We start from the raw sequence: 27,502 nt of genomic DNA, 5'->3' as shown, positions 1-27,502 counted from the left end.
GAATACATTATCATTGTAAAAGATTCTAACAATACTATGAAAATGTCAAAGTATCCTTTTGGTTTTCACAGCTCCCTACTCTAAACATCAATAGTTTGGTATTCATTTTTCAGGTCTCTTTCTACGCATTTAAAAATATATATATATATAAATACATATTTTCTACTTAAACCAGATCATAGAATATGCATTGTTCTACAATATTTTTCATAAAATCTTAGAGCTTGTTTCATTTCAGTACATACAGATCATCCAGTGATGTGTCGATAAATGTTTAACAACAAGCTCTCTGGCCCAAAAAGCCTTGATCTGCCACAGTTGCGAATTCCCAGGATGTAAATACACCTTCCATGGTCAATTTCAACTGCCAATATAAAGTCATTGGTGGTGGAATTGGGAAGAGATGTGCACAGTTGGCTTTTGTAAACCAGTATAAGCCAGCTCCAGCATATCACTTGATCAGTCCTTTTTCTCTCTCTTTTTGGCTTTTTATTTTGAAATAATTTTAGACTTACAGAAAAGTTACAAATATAGCACAGAATCACTGTATTCCTGTCACTGAGCTTCTCCCAATATTAGCATCTTGCACATAGTACAATTACTAAAGCTAAGACATTAACATTGGTATGAGGCTATTAACTAAACTTAGACTTTAATTCAGAGTTCTCCAGTTTTTCCACAGTCTTTTCTGTTACAGGATTCTTTCTAGATCCCCATATTGTATTTAGTCATCATGTCTCCTTAGTTTCCTTCAATCTGATAATTTCTCAGTATCAGTCCTTTTAATTCTTAAAAAGGATTTCATAATATGGGTGTACCACTCTTCCATAGATGGGTATATTGGTTGTTCTAATTTTTAACTACATTAATAAAGTCAATATATTAACAATGCAATAGTGAATTTCCTTGCACCTGCCCCTTTATGCCCCACATGTGATTATTTCTTTAGTACAGACTCCTAGAAGTAGAATTCCTTGGTCAAGGAATATTCTCAATTTAAATAGTGATAGATATCAACATTGTCTTCCAAAGCCACTTTACCACTTTACACTCCTATCAGCAATGAAGAGTACTTCCTGACTACCAATCACAGAGTTAGGTACCAGGAACAGAAAAATGCAGAAGGCATTGTTCCTGTCTTTGGAGTGCTTAATAATGATGAGACAGACATGTATCTATGATAGGGTACTAAAAGAAAAACATCGTATCTCTTTGTGAAATGTTGTAGGTAGTCCAAGATCATCACTGCTCAACAGAAATACATTGTGAACCATATATGTAATTTAAAGTTTTATGGTAGCCGTATTAAAAAAGTAAGAAGAAACAGGTGAAATTAATTTAAATAAATATTTTATTTAACCTGATATAGCCAGAATATTATCATTTCAATGTGTAAATAATATAAAAATATTAATGTGATCTTTTATATTTTTTCTTTTATACCAAGTCTTCAACTCTGACTAGCCACATTTCAAGTGTGCAACAGACACATGTGATGAGTGGCTACCATATTGGATAGCATAGGCCTAAGTCATTCAGCATGTATTTCTCACATTTACTTCTGACGCATTCCTGCGGGATTTTTTTTTTTTGAGTCAATGATTGCCTCTTGAAAGAGAGTGGGATGGGAAAGGATTATTGATTATAAATGTTGCTAGAGACCACCAGTCTTATTTATGAGAAACAAAGTCCAACATTCTAACAGTATGCAGAGAGAAAACTGCAGAAAGACTTGGAGGTTGCTACAGAAATGTGTAAGTTAAGAGCTTCTGTACATGGAGTCAGCCTGCCTTGAGTTCCAAGGTGCTTGATTGAATTTGGAATTGAGGAGAGCCAAGACAATCCATTCATTACCTGAACTTTGTGATGAATTTATAATTTTAGAGCACAGCTCTTTGCAATTGGATAGAAAAGGAAGGAGAATAATTGTAAAATGTACAGGGCTCAGCACCAGGGAACATTTGCTATAAGAGCGTTAGGGACTGCCATTTATAATCTTCTGAAACTACACCATTCCTGGAATATTTGAATAGACATAAACATTCTGTCCAACCATTGAATTTCAGTGAAATGCAAATAACAGGATGGGTACTTCCTCAGAGATCTGGGTAGCTTCCATCTCCATTCATTGAGTGTGTGTATATATATATATATTTTATATATGTCTTAGGGAACAGTAACTTTGACCTTGCTTACAGTCAAGAGTACTTATATTACATCTACTTTAACCAGCAGTGCTCATTTGGAGGTATATATTCTGGTATGTGAGATTTTAGGTTTATTACTTTCTAATTCTTATTTGTTGGTGACCAGCTTGCAAAGTTGGCTAGCGTACTGAGGTAACAAGATTATGGGTCCAGTACTTATGTGTATGAGTGTTCCTACCACTCTTTGCCTTTCTGACTGAGCTCACACTGGGCTCCTTAGTATTTCTCACACACTTCATGTAAGACTTCAGGGCTTTCTATAAATTCTGTTTTGTCTGCCTAGAAGGTTCTTCCACTAGATATTCACAATGGCTTCACTTCATTCTAAACTTGATTCAAATGTTACCTCCTCCAAGAGGCCTTCTCTGACCACCCTTACCTATTTTTACCTTCATAGCACTTATAACTACCCAACGTTATCTTGTTTATTTGTTGTTTTTTGGTTTGTTCCCATAACGTTATATTCTATCTTATATTTTATATCATGTATTTTTTATTTGCCTGTCTTAACCCACTACCCTCTCATGTAAGTTCTGGGAGGGTAGAGGTTTTCTTATCTTTTTGCTGTTGTAAACTCAGAAAAAAAAACAGTGCCTGGTATAAAGTAGGCACTCAAAAAAGTATTTGTTGAATCAACATGTGAATATGCTTAATATTGCCCTGTTTGTTCATTACTAATTTTACCCTTATTCTAGCCAATTGGCTTATAATGTCTATTCTTGGGTTTGGGGGACTCACCTAAACAGTGTGGCTCTAAACACATAGCATAAATCTGGATGGGAATCCACTAGAAACTAAGGAAGCTGTCTTTATACTGTATCTAAAGCTGCCATTCAGCCAGTGTGTACTGGTTAGACTATATCAGTTGTTTATATCTGATAGCCATTTTGGTTGGCCAGTACCTATGTTTGGAAGAAATAAAAGGCCAGTAGCTTTGCCATGATACCTGTCTGTGGTCTGTAGCAAATAATTAACTTTCATTATATATTCACACAAATATATATTACAGCTTGTTCCCTGGGAAAGATATAGTAAGTTCGAAAAATTACAAACCTTCACTGCTCTCAAAGAGTGTTCTACTAAATGTGCCCATACCTCTTTATCTGTCTTGATTGGCTGGAAGCAGTCCATTTCATTTGATGGTGAAAAATTAATCCTTACCTTATATATTTTGAAGTGAATCTCACCACAGGCATTTTCTCGCATTTTCAAGTGCCGCCAGGAAACTGGCTCAACTTAAAGTATATAAAATAGCCCCTTTAGTCTTCTAAATGAGAACTACTATGCCTTTTGTTACATATGGTCCGTCTAATTTCACAAAAGTAATTGAACCAAGGGAATGAAACACATTTTCAATATAGCTCCTACTATCCATCATATTCAAATTATTTGGGAGGCAGAGTAAACCAAATTTTCTGTAAAACTGAAAAATACCTCTAATTGGAACAGGTGTGTTAAACCAAACTTAGAGTCCATTGGCAAGGAAATCTCAAGGATGTCACTAATATAGCTTTATTAAAGTGCCATACCATACCTTACTCAGAACCACTATCCTTTGAGTTAAAATTATTTCCAATAATTGCAAGAGAAATTCATCAGGCAGCACTGGCCTTAATCCAAAGAAAAGGGTAGAAACCAATTAAATGCTTAAAAGTTTTAAGGATAAATTAGGAAGTAGGTGTTAGAAATCTCTTTAGCTCCAACTAAAAGTGGATGAATGATTTTTAAATAGGCTATCCTTCTCTGTTCTCGGTCACTAACTCAAATACTATACATGAGTGTTACACTTACTAATTAGCCCCTTTCAGTTCACCTAGGAACACAAAGAGAAATATGAAATGGCTTATGAGCAGATTCACCCTTTTTTTTTTTTTTTCTTTTGGCCTTTTGGTAGGATTTGGTTGATGTTGAAAAATGCAATGAGAAAACAAACAAGAGGTTTCTCCAGCTTTTTGCCCTAGGCACTGTTTTCTCCTAACATTCTCTCCCTTCAGTGACTTCATTCACTCTCACAACTTCAGCTATTGCCTCTGTGCATATATGATTTTTCATTCTTTTTCTAGCTCTAATATCCTCCAGAACTTCAAACCTCCTATAGTTAGCATTCACTATGTGGAGGGCCCATCAGTCCCAGAAACCCAACAGCCCCAAAGGCTGAATTCATTGCATTCCTTGCATCTTCTCATCCTGTCTCAAGCCACATATTCAAATAGTCATCAATCAACAAAACACAAATCCAGTACCAACTATTTGTAGCAAGTGCTAGGCTAATAAAAAATTCTCTAACTCTATTAATGGTTCCACCATTGTATCAGTTAGACTCAAAACCTTAACCATTTTGGATTCCTCCCTCCTTTCCCTCACTTTTTTCTACGCCCTCCCTCAGCACACCTATACACATGCATGAATGTGTATACAAACACACACAGAGACAGAGAGAGAGAGAGGGAGAGACAGAGAGAGAGAGAGAACCTGTTACCAAATCCTGAAATGCCATTTATGCAATTTCTCCTTAAGAAATCCCCTTCTTTGCATCCCACTGCAAATAACTGAGACACTCCTGTGACACTACTCTAATTGGGGCACTAATTACTTCTTTCCTAGATTATTGCAATGCCGTCCCAATTGATTTATTTGTCAAATCTTTAGGTCTCCAATTCATTCTTCTCCATACTACTACTGGATTTATCTTTCTGCAAAGGATGTTTTTATTATATCAGTTATTTGCCTAAAAACCTTCAGTGCTCCCCACTATCAAATTAATACTCCTAAAAATTCTGATCATATCACTCAACCTCTCAAAAAATAGAAATGCCTCTCCGTTGTCTAATAAGTTGAATCCAAATGTATAAGTGTGGCACTCAGTGTCCTCCACAATATGGCTCTAATCTTCCTTTCTGGCCTTAACTTCCACTAGCACCAGCACATAGCTAAGCTCCAGTGAACCCCAGCAACTTCTTTTGCCTCAGATACATCATGTACTTTACAAAGTCATATTTTGTTCAGCCCTGTCCCTTCTCCCCACCAATTGTTATTACCTGTCAAAGCCCTACACATCCTTCAAGGTCTATATCTACTCCCATTTCCTTCAAAAATTATTCTTGATCAACCCAACCTATTTTAACCTCCTGTTCCTTTAAACCAAAAGCTTTCTTTTTCACAGATGGCAAACGTTACACATGTTCATTGTAAAAAATATGGAAAACACAGAAATCATAACGAAAAAAATAAAAATTCTCTGTAAGCTTCCCATGCTGTTAACATGTTGCTGTATATTCTTCCAAACCTTTTTTCTCCAGACATGAACATGTGCACACATACACAAACACACACACTTCAGATCACACTATTTATAATTTTTAGTAGCCTAATATTTTTCATTTGATACCTTATGAATATTTCCCATGCCATTGCATGGTCTTCTGCAACATGATTTTTAGCAGCCACATAATCTTGTATTATTTACTATCTCATCAGCTATTGGATTAATCCCCTCTTGATGAATATTTAGATTGATTATAACTTTCTAATATTATTTTCAGATGTTACAATAGACAGCATTGTACTTTGGCAACATTCATAGTTAATTCACAGAAATTAAATTGTTAGCTCAAAGGGTAAATCAGATTTTAAGTTCATTTAATAAATGGTGCCACATTGCCCTCCAAAAAAGTCACTGTATTTTTATACTCTCATCAGGAGTGTATGAGAGTGCCCATCTCCCTGCACAGTGACCAACACTGGGTACTTTTTAATCTTCTGATAGCAGTTTAAACATGTCTTATGTCAATCATTCTGCATAATATTATTTTATCCTGGTATTACTACCAAATCCCACCCTAATAAGCATCTACATTTTAACACCTGCAGCAACTATCATAGGGCTTTATTCATACTAGGCATTCAGGAAATATTTGCTGAACTGAATTGAATTAAAGCCATAGAGAAGGTCTTCCATGTTCTCATGATAGTCTGTCCACCATTACTCTGTAGTAGTTTCCATATGGAAACTAGTGTTACATGACTAAGGGAAATGGAAAAGGAAAGGGTCACAGCAGTGAGAAGTTAAGTCTAATTGTACTACAGTTGATTCCAATTTCTAATCCTGTCATTGGGACTGCTTTAGCCTCAAAATGTTAACAGCTACTTTAACAGCTGTTAACACTTATATGTGTGTCGTAGCATGTAAGTAGCTACATGTATGATGTATAGGTATAAACTCCCAGTTACTTGGCCTAACTAAAAGAAAACTGTCTGTAACATTTTTAGGTGCAAAGGGATACCTGGCTTGGAGATTTTCTCAGTGAGTCTGGAATAAATTAATGTATGGCTTGTTCTCTTGCAGCAGTACATTTGTTCGGCCTGACTTGGCAGTTGCAACCAGTTGAAGGAGAGCTGTATGCAAATGGAGTTAGCAAAGGGAACAGGGGGACCGAGTCCATGGACACTACTTACTCTCCAATTGGAGGAAAAGTTTCTGATAAATCAGAGAAAAAAGGTACAGTGATCAAAATGATTGATTGATTGTTGATTACTTTTCTTCTAATTTGATCATTAGAACTGTAGCTGGGATGGTTTCACTTCACATTAAATTTCGTGATCACTTGAAAGAAGTCCTCTACGTGGACAGAATAAATGCATGTAAATATCTTGTGAAAGCAAATTTTCCTTGTCTCCAGTGCCTTGAGTATAAACCAATTAAAGTTTTCAAATATGTTGGCAATTTTGAAAATAGATAAATATTTACAGAACGGAGGCTTCAATACAATGGAAATTGCATTTCGCATATAACTACCCTGAAGCAACGTGGGATTTTGATTAAGTTCTCTGTGTCCAAGCCCAGCATTTATATATAACATTTTACAAAGGGTATATGGAAATTTCTTCTGTTTGTAATACGAAAAAGCTTTTTCTGCTTAATGTAAAGGTGAATGTTTATGTCAAAGTTGGATAACATGATTTTTTTCTAGTTCGGGAACGTGAATTCTTCCTAGTTGGGAGAAAGAAAAAAATCACTTTGAGTCCTGAACCGTTAAGTTTAACCAACATGAGCTTGAACTACCTGACTTATTTATAATAAATGTCACAGTACCAGCACTCCCAACATCTTATTCACACTGAATGATCTTAGTCTTAATGTACAAGCAGTGAAAATAGCTGGAAATTTATATTTTTATTGAAATAGGGTTCAGTACAGAGGGACTTGAGCCATGTAAAATTCCAGGAAGTCAATTTAAACGGTAGAAATTGAGAATAATATATATAGCCAGCAATATCCTGAGTAACTTTTGGAGACCAAACATAAATAAACGACTGAATGACCAAAACCTTACCTCCAAGAAGCTTACGATTTTATACGGGTGGTAACACAGTCTTATTTTGGTTCATTAGTTGCAACTAAGACATCATTTTTTAATACAGTAGTTATTTGGGTTACTATTCTTCCCTTGTGTTTTTAATTCCTTTCGTGTGGTGGGGGGGGGGGGTTGTTTGTGGGTTTTGTTTGGTTTTGTTTTTGTTTGCTTTTGAAAAGGTAACTTTAATCCATGCTTTAGTAAAAATTAATGCTTAGGGTTCAGGAAAATTTTATGGTTTGCTCTAGTTTTCAATTCATGATGCAGTTTGCTCTATGTTCTCATTTCAAAATACTTGTTTCTAGCCTGGAGTGACCTTTCCCAGCAGTTTCACTGTTACTCCTGAAAGTGGCTGAGGAGAGTAGAGGGGTCAGAGGTGGCAGATAAAAAAGTCTGCCACACTTACTGCTCAGATTTTTCTTCCTTGTCTCCCTTACCTGCTTTTTCTCCCTTACCTTCTCTTCTGCTATTTTATCCCCTTATATCTGAAAGTACAAGAGCTATCATTTGGTATTATCTGCCTAGGGTTTCTTGCCATTCACACTAAAAATCAGAATTTATCTGTCTGAGGAAAATGAAACATGCAAGACAGCAGGTCATCACATAGTTGTCATTATAGTATGTTTGATTTTATATTCTAATTCAGACCTCTTTTGATTCCTTTCCATAAAGTAAGTTGATGATGATAGCTAAAATTAATTTAAAATTACCACGTGTCAAGAATTGTTCCAGACACTTTACATGGATTATATTATGAAGTTCACATTATGGTCCCCATTGTCCAAATGAGAAACAGAGGCACAGAGAGGTTAAGTAACTTGCCCAGTGTCACAGAGCTAGTAAGTGGTGGTCTGATTCCAGAGTCCAGTCTCTTAACTTCTACACTGTACTAAAATCCTCATATGGAATATCTGTGAAGACCACAAAAAACTTTTTACACAATGAAAGCAAAGCCCCAGAGTCTATTCATGATAGATTTTAGAGAAATTCTACTCACCTATATTTTTAATGTGTTGTGACAAGTCTCATAAATGAAAAATCCTATAAGTTTCTGCTCAATTATAACAACAAACAGAGCAAACCGACTTCAATTAAATACTTTATTAAGAAAAATCATTATGGGTTGATGCCTCATATACCAAGTTGCTAGCTTAACCTGACTTTTTCTGGAAGCCTGAACAAAACCTTAACTATAACTGCACATCATGGTTTTGCTATACTAGGTCTTTACTGCATATTACTTACCAAGTAAAAACATAGCTCCTTTTTTTTTAATGCCATATATATACTAATCCAAACCTTGCAGAAGATGTAATACAGTAGAAGGATATTTTCAAATGTTCAGTTGTATCCTTTTATGATTTTCTACATAAGACACATCCCATAAATACAGCTCTAGAAGCTTGTCTTGATACTGTATGCACTAAAATATGAAACTGACAACCAGACCATTCTTTATAAATTTTTTTCTCTACTCTCCTAGAAGATTGGGCATCATAGCACTGTGGTTCAAAGCCTGGATTCTGGAGTCAGAGAGACCTGGCTTTAAATACTAACTGTGCCATCATTATCTCTCCAACCTCAAGTAATTGACACAACCTCGCCCAGCCAGTGCCCTCATCTGTAAAATAAGGGTGATAATAATAGTACCTGTCTCATATGGTCATAGTAAGGAGTTAATTAAACAATTGATATAAAGCATATAGTACAGTGTCTGACACATGGCTTAATTTAGCAGCAGTTATTATTGGACCAAAAGATTGGAAAATCACCTTGAGGTTTTTGAATTTCATTGACATTCCGTTAGGTGCCATAGAACCTGCTTTCAAACCAGTATGAACTTTGCAGTGAATGATGACCTTCTTGAGATTAAAATGTTTTCTGTCTTTAAAGTTTGGTCTCTACTCACCAATCTAAAACCTATTATTTTTAAACTGTTATCACTATCATCATCAGATAATGATGAATGGCACTTTCTTTTATTATACTTTAAGTTCTAGGGTACATGTGCACAACGTGCAGGTTTGTTACATATGTATACATGTGCCATGTTGGTGTGCTGCACCCATTAACTGGTCATTTACATTAGGTATATCTCCTAATGCTATCCCTCCCCCCTCCCCCCAACCCATGACAGGGCCCAGCATGTGATGTTCCCCTTCCTGTGTCCAAGTGTTCTCATTGTTCAATTCCCACCTGTGAGTGAGAACATGCGGTGTTTGGTTTTTTGTCCTTGTAATAGTTTGCTGAGAATGATGGTTTCCTTCTTCATCCATGTCCCTACAAAGGACATGAACTCATCCTTTTTTATGGCTGCATAGTATTCCATGGTGTATATGTGCCACATTTTCTTAATCCAGTCTATCACTGATGGACATTTGGGTTGGTTCCAACTCTTTGCTATTGTGAATAGTGCCGCAGTAAACATACGTGTGCATGTGTCTTTATAGCAGCATGATTTATAATCCTTTGGGTATATACCCAGTAATGGGATGGCTGGGTCAAATGGTATTTCTAGTTCTAGATCCTTGAGGAATCACCACACTGTCTTCCACAATGGTTGAACTAGTTTACAGTCCCACCAAGAGTGTAAAAGTGTTCCTATTTCTCCACATCCTCTCCAGCACCTGTTGTTTCCTGACTTTTTAATGATTGCCATTCTAAAGGGCTAATATCCAGAATCTACAAAGAACTGAAACAAATTTACAAGAAAAAAACCAACAACCCCATCAAAAAGTAGGTGAAGGATATGAACAGACACTTCTCAAAAGAAGACATTTATGCAGCCAAAAGACACATGCAAAAATGCTCATCATCACTGGCCATCGGAGAAATGCAAATCAAAACCACAGTGAGATACAATCTCACACCAGTTAGAACGGTGATGAATGGCACTTTTTAAAGAAACATCAAATTCTACTGGAATTGGTTTCCCATTAACAGTTGTTTTATATATATATATATATATATATATATATATATATATATATATATACGTATATATATACGTATATATATAATATATCTGCTTATCGTGAGAAAATAGAATTTTCTCACCACTTAGTTATCCAAATGAAAGAAAAAGAGTATTTGATTATAGACATTTAGTATGCTAAAAAATTTACGAACACTCTAGAATTTCAGTAAGCAGATATAAGTCACAACCACATGCTGTAATCTACCAGAAAAATCTTAGTTGTCAGTATTAAATATTTATAAAATTGAAAGTATTGTACCAAAATAGTCCCTCACTACATTAGAGACTTACAAACTAGTCATAACTTTTTTTTTTTTTTTTTTTTGAGATGGAGTCTTGCTCTGTCACCCAGGTTGGAGTACAGCGGTGCAATCTCAGCTCACTGCAACCTCCGCCTCCCAGGTTCAAGTGATTCTCCTGCCTCAGCCTCCTGAGTAGCTGGGACTACGGGTGCCCACCACCACACCCGGCTGATTTTTGTATTTTTAGTAGAGATGGGGTTTCACCATGTTGGCCAGGCTAGTCTCAAACTCCTGACCTCAAGTGATCCACCTGCCTCGGCCTCCCAAAGTGCTGGAATTACAGATGTGAGCCACTGTGCCTGGCCTATAACTATTCAACCAGTAAACATTATGTAACAACTGCTTTAAACAGAGCAGAGGATATGAACAAATAAAAGACTTATTCCTAGACCTGAGTTATGTAATGTCTATAAATAAAATTAAAAATAACTACCCCCACGTAATTTATCAGCAAATTAGAATGTTAAAATCTTAAAGATTATCAAATCCAATATCCTTATTTAGAAATTAAGAAAATTAGGTCCAGAAAAGTTGAGATCACATAGAAAGAGCTGGGACTAGGAGAGAAGGTACTGAGTTTCACGTTTTATATTTTTCACCTGTTATTGTAGTAGTATAAGATAAACTAAATATATAAATTTCTGAAAAGGTTTTCAATAAGGAAGTATCACAGAGAAAAACTGAACAAGTAAAAAAATTGATTTTATTCAGGCTATTGCAATAGGGAGGTTTTGTCTTGGTCTTATATAGGAAGGGGTAGATGGTTTACATGTGAGATGATTTACTGGTGGGATCGCGTTGCAATCAGGGGAAGTATCAGTTAGCTGAACAAGAAGTATGTATCTCTGTTTCTAGCTAGTTTCAGGGAAACAGTTCTAATCTCAACTAATTATTCATGAGACAAAGAACGGGAAATTGGAGGGTCTATGTATGGCCTTTTAGTGGGTTCAGGCAATAGGGGAAAAGTCTGTGTTTGGTCTTTTCAGGGGTGGAATTATAGGTGAGTCTTAGGGAAATCATGGGAAAGAAGGGACAGAGACTTTTAAGTCATTTAGGGAAGGGTGTTTTGTATGTGTTTGTTTGGGCTTTTGTTTGTTGTCATTGTTATGGTTTTTTTACATAAGCCATTTCCCAGGACACAAAAAAGTGGGAGAATTTCGGAAAACAAAAGGTTGGGGAATTTCTCAAGCAAAATTGTTTTCCAAGAGCATTAGGGCTCAGGTAAAGTCTTGTATTGTCAGTAGCAATATAGATGAAGATGAAATTTATCGGGTAGTTGAGGATACTGAATTCCTGCAGGTTGGCTGCCAAAATAGAACACTGGGAACAAAGAAGGATGGGTGGGGCAAGAGAGAACTAAAGAATACTAAAAGCAGCCTTTATCTCCATTACAATTTTGCAAAAGCCTGGCCTTGGGGGCAAGTGGCATTTCTTTTAAATTCATCCTGCATGATCTATCTCCACAAAGTTGAAAAAAAATGACATTTTTCTAGTCAGTGTCTGCTGAATATATGACCATGTAAACAAAATACAGCTGATTGATATGACACAATTTATAGCCTGTCGTGAAGACGCTTTAGCCAGGACCAAATAGTGACTACAGCCTCACCTCTCTGGGCTCCAGTTTCTCATCTGAAAAATAAGGGAATTGGCTTTCAACCCTTTCTAGGGGCAGAGAACAGGCGGGGCTAGCAGGCAATGAAAACCTTTTTACAAATTAAATCTTACCCAGAAATTACAAATTTAAATAGAAAACAGATAACAGCCAAGTTTCTCCAGATATGGCGAGGGAAGGGGGCAGATTCCTGGCAAAACTCCCGTTCCCTTCCTCTTTGCTTTATTTGCCCTCTATTCTCTCAGCATCTGCTAAGGCTTTGACAAAACACAAGGCTAACTTATCTGTAAGATCCCTTTCAGCTGTACACACTATGCATTCGTGTTCAAATTCTGCAGTTAGGGAAGAATAATGAGCCAATACAAGTAAAAGTGGACCTATTTTTGCGAAAGGGATATACTCCTGGAAAGAGGTTGAAATGTATGTCTATAAAGTTTGTAAAACCACATTTGCCATTTAAAGTACTTGCAGAGAATTCCGTTGCAATTCAAACAATTAATTCCCAGTTTCCTACCTTATGAGTTTGGAGTTTTGACATGTATATAACACTAACAGCTTGCACTTAGCATTTACAATTGTAAAATACTTTAATGTCTTTTATCCACATAATAGTTTTATTCTGTGGCAGCTATTGTTACCTTTTCTTTCTTTCTTTTTTTTTTTTTTTTTTTTTTTTGAGACAGAGTTTTGCTCTTGTTGCCCAGGCTGGAGTGCAATGGCGCAATCTCAGCTCACCGCAACTTCTGCCTCCTGGGTTCAAGTCATTCTCCTGCCTCAGCCTCCCAAGTAGCTAGGATTAGAGGCATGTGCCACCATGCCAGGCTAATTTTGTAATTTTTTTAGTGGAGACAGGGTTTCTCCATGTTGGTTAGGCTGGTCTCGAACTCCCAACCTCCGGTGATCTGCCCGCCTCGGCCTCCCAAAGTGCTGGGATTACAGGCATGAGCCACCACGCCCAGCCGTGTTACCCATGTTTTATAGTTGAAAAGGAAAACACAAGAAAGTTACGTGACTTGCCTTGCACAATAGACAATAGACATAACTAAAGGCAGGGCTGAGACTGTGATCCAGTTTCTCCTTACTGTTAGCACCCTTCCTTGGGCTTTTTCTTTCATTTTTCAAAAAAAGTTCCTTTCTCAAAGCCAGTTTGTTTAAATAATGGCTATCTTGATTAAAAATCTCAATGCATACAGTTCAAATACTGTACTCTTCCTTAAGAGTACTTGGCAAATCTTATATTTCACATCTAAGATCTCCTTTCAGCGACCATTCTGCCTCCTCCACAAAGCAAAAGACACACACACACACACACCCCCCACAAGTACTATTGGGAATTGAAAACTAAATGACAGTGCAAAATGTACCGTTTACAGCCACCTTTCATTGTGGACCTATCCAGAAGAGGGGTATGTTTGTGTGGTGTGTGTGTGTGTTTTGCTTTTTTTTTTTTTTTTTTTTTTTTTGCTTTATCTGAGGCATAAATGCCTTGGAACATTTTATACAATGCCAACTGTGGACCTGAAATAACAGGTTAAATTTTAATTTACTTAAGGTTTGGCAGATATTTATTTCACAGACCCAGTCAGTAGATAAAGATTCATTATGTGGTACCAAACTAAAAAACTGCACCAACCCCACCCAGGTAATCATTGTGCATTCAGATGGAATGCAGTCCTGCAGTATAATTCTCTGGTTCTGCAATATTGGTTCATAGGACATGTGGATATTCAGCAGCCCTTTGAGTCAACCCATAGTTTCAGTATCTTTTATTTAAAGGATATTATAGCCCAAGATATTGAGGTAGAATTGGGAATAATTCATGTAAGCACAACAAACCACATGAATAAAATAGAAGTAATGCACTAACAAAGACAACATTGTTGGGAGTGTAACAGTATTATTTTTAAAGATTGATGGCGAATTACAGTAAATGTTTCCTATAATGCTATATAGATGTTTCCCTAACATAAGGTTTCAGAGAGCCCAGCTAGAGTGCTGCAGCTTGTTTTCAACTGTATTAAATCACTTTATCAATATACTTCAGTTTTAACAAAAGCTTTCCTAAAGCATACTGGAGACTTGACTTCTAAAACAGATTTATGGAAAGGGTTCCCTATGCTGAAAGACAAACTTATTTATTGTATTAAAACTTCACGTTAAATGTCCTTGGTCATAAATGTTTAGTGTTTCATTCTTGTTTCATTTTCATCCTCATTTTACTTAAAAAAAAAAAAAAAAAAAAACTAATACACACCTTTCCTGTGATACAATAAGAAATAGGTCTGTCTTGTGGTCCCTCTAGTCTAACAGTCTGCATCTGACAGGGTCCCTAAGTGGTATGCTGTAGAATGCCATGTTTATCCTCCTGGACTAGTCCTTTCAAAGCTAAGGGATCTTCCCATAACATTTTTACAATTTAGTTTTGTGGAGGAGCTAGTCCATTGTAGAAGTTTATCAGCCATGTGTAGATTTAATTCTGTTGAGTATCCATTTATATCTTTGAACCTGTATTACTTTTCAAGGAAGTTTAAACATTTACTAGCCTTTTTTGTGGAGTCCAATGTAATTCTAGTTACTTGAAGTTTATTTTTGACTATGAAGTTTTAGAGTTCCAGAATTTAATGCACAAATCTGCATTTTTCCTGCGTGTAACTTTTGTAATCTCCTAGATGATAATCATGCGTTCTTTTTTAGCCTCCACATGTCTAATATTAAGAGTCCTTGCATTTACTTCTGTATTCTTCTTGTAGCTTCCATTTTCCCTTAGTCATTTCAATGGTCATTATCTATTTTCATTATAGTTATACTGAAAGTGTCAGCCACAACTATACACAGATACCATCTTCTCTTCTTGGTTCTAGGAGAGGGAAGAATAACAGTTAAAAAGTTGAGTTGGAAGAGAAACCATACCTGACCACCTCAAGTGCTCCATTAAACTAATAACAAGGGAACAAAAATGAAATTCTTAGTATTCAGAAACACAGAAGCTCATAATTTTTAATCCTATATCAGCCAAGCTGCTACTTTAACTGTACTAAGTACTGTGGAAAGCTAACAAATAAAACAGAAGACATAGTGCTTGCCCTTGAGCAGATTCCCATTACACAGGAGAGCTGGAAGAAACATGCATACATACACATACAATACAAACAACATGCAACAAACTGTTGTACAGAAATAAAAATAAGATGGTTAGGTGATTAACAGGCTTAAAGAAGATTAAAATATGACTATTTCTGGAGTAGTTTGCGCCAGACCTTGGAAAACAAGAAAAATCACTCCTAGTGATCTTGAGGAGTACATTTTTAGGAGAATGGAATAATCGAGTGGTAAGGAGGAAATGCAGATGGTAATAGCCTAGGTGGTAAGTGGATAATGAAACAATAGTGCAGCTGATAGAAACAGTTCAGCAAGGAAAGGAAGGAGATAAACAGTATGATAATTAGACAAAAGGGCAGTTGGGTCATGTTATTCGTTTTTTTACAAATTTTTCAAAAGAAGAGAGCCTTTTTTTTTTTTTTTTTTCTAAGATGAAGTCTCACCCTGTCACCCAGGCTGGAGTGCAATGGCGCGATCTTGGCTCACTGCAACCTCCACCTCCCGGGTTCAAGCAATTCTCCTGCCTCAGCCACCTGAGTAGCTGGGACTACAGGCGCGCACCACCACACCCGGCTAATTTTTTGTATCTTTAGTAGAGACAGGGTTTCACCATGTTGGCCAGGCTGGTCTCAGACTCCTGACCTTGTGATCCGCCCGTCTCAGCTTCCCAAAGTGCTGGGATTACATGCATGAGCCACTGCGAGAGACTTGTGTTTGTTTGAAGACAAAGAATGAGGAGCCAATAGAGAGGGAGACACCGAGTATGAGTAAGAAAGAAGATTGCAAAAAGACCAAAGTCCCAGCATAAGCAGGAGAGATGAGGAGGGAGGAGCCTTAGAGATAAACTGAGACATCAAATTGGATGGCATACTGAGTATGAAAGAGGCAATTTGGTATTTTAGAAATGAGAGATAGGGGCTGAAAAAGAGGACACAGTAAGTGTGGTAGCATCTATTATTATTATTATTACTCTCTGACTTGAGTTTTGTCTGTGAGAAGTTTAATTCATGTAATTGAAGATTTTCTGCATGCCTAAAAGGTAGAAATCAAAGGCTATAGCAATATGGCAAGTCTTCTGGAGGACTAGTACAAGATTGCCATTCCCTCATTACTCTCAACTATGTCATGGGTAGTTCATCATATAATTGTTTTTATTAAATGCCCAATGAATAGTTGTTGAAAATTTAGACAGATGTGAATGTTCTATCCTCTGGGGACTTACATTCTAAAATAAAGGAGAGGGAACTAGATTAACTGAGCTATAATCAGCCATCCTGCCACCATCCAAAGTTAAGAAGGATGTGATCATGATAACTGACATATAACAGTGTCTAACATTGTATGAAATATAGAAAATAGGCATCCCTGATGTGTACTACCAATCACACATTCTAAAATACTGGCCAGGGGATAGTTCAGCTTCTAGGTAGCAGGTAACATTCTAAAACCACTTGGAAATACATCAAAACTCTTGTGACAGTACATGATGGTTTGTGTGTATATGCTATGCCAATTCACACTATCTATTTTTGTGACAGCTTTATTGAGATATAGTTTATATAGCATAATATAATTGTGCACTAATTTAAAGTGCGCAATTCAGTGATCCTTAGCCCACTCAGAGTTGTGTAGCAATCACCAATATTTAATTCTAGAACATTTTTATCACATCAGAAAGAAACCTCATAGGCATTGGCTGTCACTCCATATCCCCACCTCCTTGCAACCCCTGGCAACCACTAATCTACTGTTTGTCTCTATAGATTTGCCTATTTCTACATTTCATATAGAATCATATAATATGTAGCAATGTATCAGTACTTCATTTTTATGGCGGAATAATATTCCGTAATATGGGTATACCAAATTTTGTTTATCCATTCATTAGTTGATAGATCTTTTGTGGATTTTCACTTTTGGGCTATTGTGAATAATGATTCTATGAACATTCATGTATAAGTTTTTATTAGAAAACCTGTTTTTAATTATTTGGAGTATACACCAAGTTGTGGAATGATGGGGTCATATGGTAATTCCGTGTTTAACATTTTATGTTTAACAGTTCTTCAACTGATGAACTGCTTTCCAAAGCAGCTGCACCATTTTACATTCCCACCAGCAATGTATGAGAATACCAGTTCTCCACGTCCTTACACTTGTTATTGTTTGTTGTTTTTATTTTAGCCATCCTAATGGGTGTAAAACGGTATCTCATTGTGGTTTTTATTTGCATGTCCCTGATGAATAATGATGTTAAGCTTCATTTACTGTTCTTATTGGTCATTAGTCTATCTTCTTTGGAGAAATGTCTATTCAGATCGTTTGCTCTTTTTTCAATTATTTAACTTTTTGTTGTTGAGTTGTAAGCCTCCTTAATATACCATAGATACAAGCCCCTTATCCAATATATCATTTGCAAATGTTTTCTCCCATTCTGTGGGCTATTTTTCCACTTTCTTGATAGTGTCTTTTGAAGCACAAAAGTTTTTAATTTGTTTTTTTTTTTTTTTTTTTTTTGAGACAAAGTCTAGCTCAGTCACCCAGGCTGGAGTGCAGTGGCATGATCTCGGCTCACTGCAAGCTCCACCTCCCAGGTTCACACCATTCTCCTGCCTCAGCCTCCCGAGTAGCTGGGACTACAGGTGCCCACCACCACGCCTGGCTAATTTTTTTTTTATTTTTAGTAGAGACGGGGTTTCACCGTGTTAGCTAGCATGGTCTCAATCTCCTGTCCTCGTGATCCACCCGTCTCAGCCTCCCAATTCAATTTATGTATTTTTTTCTTTGTTATTTGTGCTTTGATGTCATGTCTAAGAAACTATTGACAAATCCAGGGTGACAAAGATTTATGCCTGTATTTTCATTTGAGAATTGTACAGCTTTAGCCCTTACATTTAGGCATTTGATCCATTTTGAGTTGTTTTTTTGTATATGGTATGAGGAAGGGGGTCACGTTTATTCTTATGCATGTGGATATCCAGTTGTTCCAGTATCATTTGTTGAAAATATTATTCTTTCCCCCATTGAATTGTCTTGGTGACCTTGTCGAAAATCAGTTCACCATAAATGTGAGGTTTCATTTCTAGATTCTCAATTGTATTCCATTGATCTATATATCTATCCTAATGCCAGTACTCATTATCTTGATTAGTGTAGGTTTGTAATCAGTTTTGAATCAGGAAGAGTGAGGCCTCCAACTTTGTTCTTTTTAAAGATTGTTTTAGTTATTCTGAGTCCTTTGCATTTCCATATTAATTTTAGCATCAGCTTGTCTATTTCTAAAAAAAAAAAAAAATGAGAGTTGGAATTTTGACAGGGACTGCATTGAATCTGTAAGTCAATTTGGGAAGTACTGCCATCTTAACAATAATAAGTCTTTTGATCCATGAACATAGGATATCTTTCCATTTATTTAGGAAATATTTAATTTCTTTCAATTATGTCTTGTAGTTTCTCAGTATACAAATCTCACAGTTTCTTTTACTGAATTATTCCTATTTTATTATTCTTAATGATATTATAAATGGACATTGTCTTCTTTCATTTTGGAGTTTTCACTGCATATAGTTATATTTATTCATAAATCTTTGAATTTTTTGCAATTGGCAATATTTTCTTTCAAGAGATATTTTATTCCACCTTGACCCATGAGTCTGAGTAAATGTTTGAATATGTAACAATTTGATGATACATTTGTGCTTTATATCAATTTTAGTTTTCACCAAGAAAATTCAAAGTAATTGGCTACTTCATGTACCCATTTGTAATCCATATACAGAAACTTCTACAAATGTAATTTGTATTACACCGTGTGAGATTGTATAGCAAGTCACAAGAGCCTTCTTAAGTTTGAAAACTCATTTTTCTGAATGCTACCTAATGGTCAATAGACCACACCAGAAGAACTGTGAAACTTTAAAGTTTTTGGGAATGTGGAAGTTTTTACAACAAAATTTAAAGAAGTCCTTTTAAATAGAGAATTATGTCTTTCAAATGATATAGCTTCAAAAACAGATATACAGAGTCAAAATGCAACTCAAAATAAGTCCTTTAATTAAGGATAAGATTTTAGCAATGCCATTTTACTTCTACCTGAGAAGATGTAAGCAATACTAAATAAGCTACTGTACTGGTATCTGTAGTCTTTTGGTGTTTGGAGATAATTGTTTACACTTATACAAGTAATGTATTTCTCAATTGTAAGATTAGTTAATTAACTTTTCCACACAGTGAGCTATCTATTATCAGTGTCATATCAGAGGATTTTGTTTACAAACATATTTTATTCACAGTTAATTGCCAAGGCCTATGTGTGTAAATAGTTATAATTCTTCCTCTCACCAGTAAATTCTTGACATCTACTTACTGGACATTTAATAAAAGCAATTATATGATGACCTACCTATCACATAGTTGAGAGTAATAAAAAAGTTGTACATTTTGACTAAAATGTCAAATATATTATCAAAATTACTGTCAACCAAAAAATTATCAACATTACTAATTTATTAATGTATCCAAGCAGTGGTTACCAAGTTCCCACCAGGCGCAAAGTTTATTCTTCCTTTTCTTTTTCTCTTGACTACTTTTGGGTAATATAATGGATACAAAAGCATGTGTAATCCATAACCCAGAAAGTCTACCCCTGAAAAATTGAGAGTTGAATACATATTTCTCTTTGATAGTTCACATAAGGAAAATTACATTAAGCTACATAGATGGAAACAGTAGCTTTCCACTTACCTTTTAGATGGCTTTTGCTATACCCCTTTGACCCCTTTACAGCATTTAATCACAGGGAAGAGGTTAGTTCCACCTCCCATTTTGCTCCAAGCACTGCTAATCTAAATTTGCGAAGACTTGTTACTGTTAAACAAGTATTATACTTAGAGGAACATAAAGAAGATGATACTTATATCGTGAGACACACACTAGGTCTAATTTGGCTGAAAAGCACACCAATATCTTTTAAAGCTTTTGAGCATCTTATAGGGTGAAGTAAAGGACAAATGTGCTTTTAATGCATATTTTTCTTTTCTTTGGACAACATAGCTTAGATACTTTATGAAACTTGCAAATGTCTTTAAAGTACAATTCAGATTGCTGTTATGGGCTATACCATAGCCTTTAACTTGATCATTTTTACCTTAAAATTTAATGGTGGAATCTTTTTAATGACCATGTTTCACTATCTTCTACCAATATTCAACCGAGTTTTGCATTGGATCATTGAATGTACCATGTCTAGCTATATTAAATAGAAAAAATAAATACATATGTGCAGAATATAGTTATTTACCTCCTATTTTATGTGAACAATGTTACTAGTAATTATGTAATTAGTATTCAAGTGTGTGTCTGAGTCTAGATATAATGGAATCTTGATTTAGGTGATACCGCCACTGCACACATTGTCTGTCACCAATTCCAGGCCCCCTTTTTTTTTCACCTTCCAAGTATCTTGATTTTTCTTTTTGAACTAAGTTACCATCACTTAGTGTGCCCTCCTTCAACACAGCCTGTCTACCATTGGTTTTTCCTGCTCAGCAGTTGATGCCTGTGTTGCAACCTATAAAGAGAGTGTTTAGCTCAAACTGAATTGGTGGATATTGGTGAAACTGTGATAACTACAGTACTGCACAGCTTGATATGATCTGTGGCTCTCTGCATTTAATCTCAAATTTGTGCAAGGAAGTGTTCTATAACTGGAGAATATGGTCTTCCTAGGTTTTCCAATATGTTTTAGTAAAATAAGAGATTAAATGCCAATTAGAACAGGCATATTACAAAAAAAAATTAAATTGTACCTTGATGCTGTATTCTGTCTCTGCTGTTGACAATTTGCAAACAAAGGATCAGAGTCAGTGTTAAGTTTGGCCAAATAGATTCCATTTACCTATATTAATACAGAATTTTTTGGAAAAAAATCCTTTTTTTTTTTTAACTGGAGACAGGGTTTTACGGTATTGGCCAGGCTGATCTCGAACTCCTGACTTCAGGTTATCCACCCGCCTTGGCCTCCGAAAGTGCTGGGATTACAGGCGTGAGCCACCGCACCTGGCCTCAAAAAATACTGTTTTGTATTGTTTTTGTACATTTCATTTCCTTCTGTTTAGTTTGCCCCCCTTTTGGCTACATTAAGGAAAATAGTTAAATGATAAATGAATTCATAGTTATTGTATTATAGTCGATAACAAATTTTGAGAGATGATAAAATGAAGCAGGCTATTTAGTGGTGTAGATTGCTAACCGGGAGATATCTTCCTTTCTGATGCATGAAACTCTAAAAGGTAAGAGGCTGAGAATTTTCCACCTGCAAGCTGTGAGAGTGTCTCTTCTCTAATACCAAATCACCACAACTAGCTTGCTTTGCCTATTTTTATTTAAATTACAGTCCACGTGCTCATTCGTATGTTGTCATCTCTGTTCATCTACCTTGTCTTAGCTGTAATGAAGCTTTCAAGGGATAAGATCAACTTCTTTTAAGATTATTTTCATGAATAACTTATGCATATGTACTCCAGATATATAGTAATGCTAATAAACAGAGGAGCCCAACAACACAACTTCCTGAGTTTCTTTTAATTTATTGAATAACATTTAAGTAGCTTCATTATGCAATATATGATGCTATAAAGTGCAGAATAAGGAGATGGTGTAGTATTTGGTAAGGTTTTAATATAAAGGTTAATGTCCATCAACCAGTTTTGTTCAGATTTTTAAAAAATGACAATATCTATTCATTAAAGTCTATTCTTAGCACCTTTAAAACAGTGTTTGTCAAACCTAGAACATTTTGAATTGTTTTATATTTATAATATTGTTTGCATAACCAAATGATGCATTTTAAGATTGATAAAAGCCCCTAATGAGGATAGCAGTTGAATAAACTGAACATTAACTTGTGAACAGAAGTGCCACATAAACATGGTCTGTTAATTGTCTGCTCATTGAAGACATTGTCAGCTCTAGGACTTAAGAGTTAAATGTATAATCAACCCTTTAGGGGCCAAATTGATCTGTCTCACATGGAAAAAAGTAACTTTCAGTGAAAAATAAGGTCCTCAGTTGGTCATTTATCATTTCAAAGGGCCTATTTTATTATAAATGTCAATTCCACCAAATTTTGTGTCCTGTAATACATAATTATGTACAAAATTGCATTTGAAATCTATTATTAACAGTTAACAGTGAACATTCTTAAAATAGTTATTACTGTTGGCCTTAACACAAAAAGCAATAATGGAGGTATTTTAGGGAGTTAAAAGCTGCAAGGCATTGGCCACTGAATAAATCCACTGCAGGTGTGTTTCTTAATGGGCTGTTAACTCTATAATGGGTGAACACAAAGGACAGAGACCATGTGTGTTTTAAAACTGTGTTTGGTCTGGAGAAGGAGTTGATGGCTGAAAAAAATAAACGTGATGTAAAATGAGGCCAAGTTGAGCTTTCTCGCCTGAGATGTAACCCTCCTTGCTTAAAATCAAGGCAAACTAATTCTTGCTCCTCCTCTTGTATTCCTACCCTCCCCATTACCACAAAACAAAAAATTCCGTGAAAACACATATTAAACTGGCACATCAGAAATCATTAGAAAATATGACAATAAATAATAAAGCTCTGATTGCCCAAACTCAACATCCTCCCTCACAGACCAGCTCCTGTTTTTGCTATTAGCACTGTCTAAATCCCCCAACTCACAATCACGGGTTTAGCTTTGACCCTCCATTGGCCCCAACACTTAATGTTCTCTAGAGCTTTGCTTCTCAGGGTGTGGGCTGTGGACCATGTGACATGGGCATCACTTGGGAACTTGTTAGAAATGTCTGACTTTGGACCTCCTGAATCAGAATTTGTATTTTAAAAACTGCCTTCTTGTACGCATTAAAGTTTGAGAATCTCTACTGCAGTATCTTCCTTAGCATTGTCTCTCATACCTTCTCCTTCTCTCCATTCACACGAAATTATTTTTCACTGAGATGTAGTTTTTCTATATGAGCTGTTTGAGCATACCCTAAATTTAGATCTTCATGTCATTTCACTTGAATCACCCATAATTCCTATGTCATTCTTGTGTCCGTCTGCTCTAATTCATCCTACCTCTGCCTCAAGATTAGCCTTTCTAATATACCCAAACCTCTTCCTTCTTCTTAAAAACCTTTAATGGCTTTCTATCCTTTATTAAATAAACCCTTTTGACTGGTCCTCTAGGCCCTAGACAACATGCTTTCCTTCTTCCCTCCAGCCCTAACTCCAACTGCTCCTCTCTATAGACACATACCCTACACCTTAGTTTTACAGTTTCTTTCCTCTTTTTAGTTCAAGCCATCCTTTCCACGTGCGCCACTCTTCCCAATAAGTCTTTTGAAATCTTTGTCCTCCTCTAAGGCTCATCTTCAATGCCACTTCCCATAGTGACTTTTTCTCATTCATCCATTTGTTCTATGAGTACATATGTATCATCTATGTTCTTTGCCTACAGTTGCCTACATTGTTCTAGGCATTGTTCTATTCTACTGGGAATAAACCAATGAATAAAACAGCCACAGTTCTTGTCCTCACAGAGCTTACTTTCTATTGAGGGAAAATAGACACTAAACAATAAATAAGTAAAATATGTAGTATGTTAGATGGTGATAAGTGCTAAGGAGAAATAAAAGAAGATAAAGAGGATAGAGACAGCTAGAGATGAGGAGTATCCTCCAACCAAATAACTTTCCCTCTTTCAAATACACAGAGCACTTATTTTTCTTTACAGTGAGGTTATATGTGCTTGTCCTATTTTCCCTGATATTTTCAATGCTCCTTGAGAGCAGCAACTGCCTCTTACTCATCTTTGTATCTCTTGCAGCTACCAAGACAGCACTCAGTAAATAATGGTTAAAAGGAGTGAAATTGATTGAAATGAATGCAATAGGATCTGAAGAGAAGAGAGAGACTGACATAGTGGGTGGTTGGGGAAGGCTCCTTAGAAGATACTTAATTTGGGCAAGGCCTTGAAAGACAGATGGGGTGGGGAGGAAGAAAAAGCTGAGTAAGTTATTTTGATATATCTGTTCTTGAAAAGCTAAAAACCATTGCTTTATAAATTAAGATTAACATGGTGTGTAATTTTCTCTACCTTTAAAACTAGTGTTTCAGAAGGGACGGGCGATAGACACTGGAGAAGTTGACATTGGTGCACAGGTCATGCAGACCATTCCACCTGGTTTATTCTGGCGTTTCCAGATTACTATCCACCATCCGATATATCTGAAGTTCAATATTTCTTTAGCCAAGGACTCTCTGCTGGGAATTTATGGCAGAAGAAACATTCCACCTACACATACTCAGGTATTTGATATTATAGGTATTTTCTTAAACCCTTTCCAAGGGTGATGGGTTGAACAGTTCAGGGTTTCTGATTTGTGAAATATGTGGTTGTCAAAGGTAAAGATAGAAAAATATTTGTCATGAATAAATACCCAGAATAATTACACTGAAACTAATGAAAAAAATGACATGGAGAAATAAGGAATAACATTTAGCAGAGCAAATTCAGAAAAGAAAGTTTAAGACAATACCCTTTAAACTTGACTTCTGCTTCCTGGAACTGGCTGTTCATGAGCTTCCCAGACCTCTCATCTTGCTTAGCTTTGCTGCCCACAGTCCCTTCACTGATTTCATACATCTGTGTCCCCTTTTCCCCAATGAAGGAATGCATATTAATCAGAAATTAGTGAGAAATTAGTCAAAAAGTTAGGTTTTGTCTTACAGGTAGAAATTTTTCTTTACTATTGTTAATAACTTAAATGTGTAAAACTTCTATGATTTTTATAGCCCTTCCATAAACTTTAAGCATCTCATTTCTCTTATTTTCTTCTCCTTATTTTTTCCCCACTTGAACCCATTTCGAGCACTACTTCTTCTAAGAAGTAGAAAAAGTAATCAAACATTGGGGCTTGTTTTTTCCCCAACAGATATGACTGTAGTTAAAACCTTACCTTCAGTTAGTCAAGAGATCATGTTAAACAAAGAAACAAACTAAAAAACAACCTTACCTTCTGGGCCAGAACAGAAAGGGAATTAGAATGCATTCAAATGTGATTCAAAAAATAAATTTTCAAGGAAACATGTGCCAAGTCCTTGTCAACTGATTAGAAAAAATGGAGAGGAGGGGCCTTTTGAATATGTAAATATGTCACCCACAAACGTAGTAAATTATGATGAATGTTCTCAAATTTTTGACTGTTCATTTATTTATTTTAAAAACTATACAACTGTTTTTAATTTGTAGAGAAGGTCACAGTAATATTTATGAGTGGAAGGTGCATTTTCAAGTATCTTCTGTCAGATGCTTTAGTAAAATGTCAAGATTCTCCTGCATAATACTAAACAAGATTTCTTTCTGTTTTTTATTTATTCATTTTTAAACAATTATTTTGAATACTCTCAAACTGAAAGGTTTATAATATTTATAATTACAGTGAGGGTTTCTTCATAATTAATAATATGTTTTTAAGTTTAAATATGCTCTTTAAAAAACTTTTAAAAATTTTTTATAAAACTTGTTGCCCAGGCTGGTCTCAAACCCTTGGGCTCAAGTGATCTCCCTGTCCTCGCCTCCCAAAGTGTTGGGATTACAGGCATGAGCCACTGTGCCTGGCCAAGTCTAAATATACTTAAAAATTGATAACCTCCTCTTCCAATTTGCTCATCTTCAAAGCAAAGAAGTATGAAATAGGGCAGTTGAAGTTAGGGATGTTTATCAGTCTAGAAGAAAAAGTAGTGGCTCATTTTTATGTTTGTATTTGTTCCAGTTCGATTTTGTAAAACTAATGGATGGCAAACAGCTGGTCAAGCAGGACTCCAAGGGCTCTGATGATACACAGCACTCCCCTCGGAACCTGATCTTAACTTCGCTTCAGGAGACAGGTTTCATAGAGTATATGGATCAAGGACCTTGGTATCTGGCATTTTACAATGATGGAAAAAAGATGGAGCAAGTATTCGTGTTAACTACAGCAATTGGTAAGCTGCTTTGCCTAATATGTTGAATTGACAGTTCAACCCTAGAAAGACACAATCAGTGATGACAGTGTCCTGGGGATTATTTAAGCTTATTGCTCACTTTGAGTTGAAGTCATTATTGAGGAAAGGTTACTATGATAAAAGTTTATATTGCTGTTATCATCGATGTTGTTTAAATGCTGATTAAGATTTGTTTTAATGCTACTTTATTTGTTGCTCTTCTAGGACACTTGCCATACATCTTTTTATGTGCTCTCAACAGGAATAATTACCTTAGTAATATTATTACCAAGGCTACGTAGATGAACAATTTCAGTGAAAAAGGGAATAAGCAAGTTAATTTAAGTTCCATTATTTTTAAAAAGCAATGAATACCTTTTTCAAATAGAAAAAACTAGTATAACTACAGTTCTTCTTTAGAACAACTGATTCTAGAACCATTAGGGCTTTAAAATACAACATAAGATTATTTAGAGAAGAATATTAAGGATAATAACTTGAGACATTCAAAGCCCTTTCTTATAGAATATTTTAGTTTGAAATTCATCACAATGTCTCTTCCAGTGTGCTCAGAGTCTTTTAAAACATGTTCTTCTTAATGCAATGCCTGCCTATACTCATTCACTTTCACCCTAACTAGTTTCAGACGTCTCACTCTTTTGTCATTTTAGGATAAATAGTCCTCGTGACCCTTTGTGTGAATAAAGCTGAGCTCCTTAGCGATTTTAGAGTCCTGAAAATAAACAACTCATAGACACAGTATCGTACTGTGTGAATTTTCCTAAAACACGTCTTTTAAAAGACAAGAAAATATTTTACAGCTGTCAGTTTTCAATACAATTCTCACCACTTTATCCTTTAGTTAACCTGTTCAGCCATATGTTTAGGAAGATGTGTTGACTGTTAATAGATATACCATCTGCTCTTTTTAACAATTA

At 35.8% G+C, this 27,502-nt stretch overlaps 1 protein-coding gene across 2 annotated transcripts in view; it reads left to right on the top strand.

Moving 5' to 3' along the window:
- The window catches only part of TENM1 (teneurin transmembrane protein 1), an 815,747-nt gene that overhangs the window by 518,425 nt on the left and 269,820 nt on the right, over positions 1 to 27,502 (top strand). For both annotated transcript variants that reach the window (XM_055269101.2, XM_055269106.2), the window contains 3 exons: positions 6,553 to 6,705; positions 24,688 to 24,887; positions 26,354 to 26,564. In XM_055269101.2, the coding sequence (XP_055125076.1) occupies positions 6,553 to 6,705; positions 24,688 to 24,887; positions 26,354 to 26,564 (564 nt within the window). The remainder of the gene's footprint in view (positions 1 to 6,552; positions 6,706 to 24,687; positions 24,888 to 26,353; positions 26,565 to 27,502) is intronic.

Source organism: Symphalangus syndactylus, chromosome X, assembly GCF_028878055.3.
Source record: "Symphalangus syndactylus isolate Jambi chromosome X, NHGRI_mSymSyn1-v2.1_pri, whole genome shotgun sequence".
NCBI classification, from domain to species: Eukaryota; Metazoa; Chordata; class Mammalia; order Primates; family Hylobatidae; genus Symphalangus; species Symphalangus syndactylus.
This window is presented reverse-complemented; position numbering and strand designations above follow the sequence as displayed.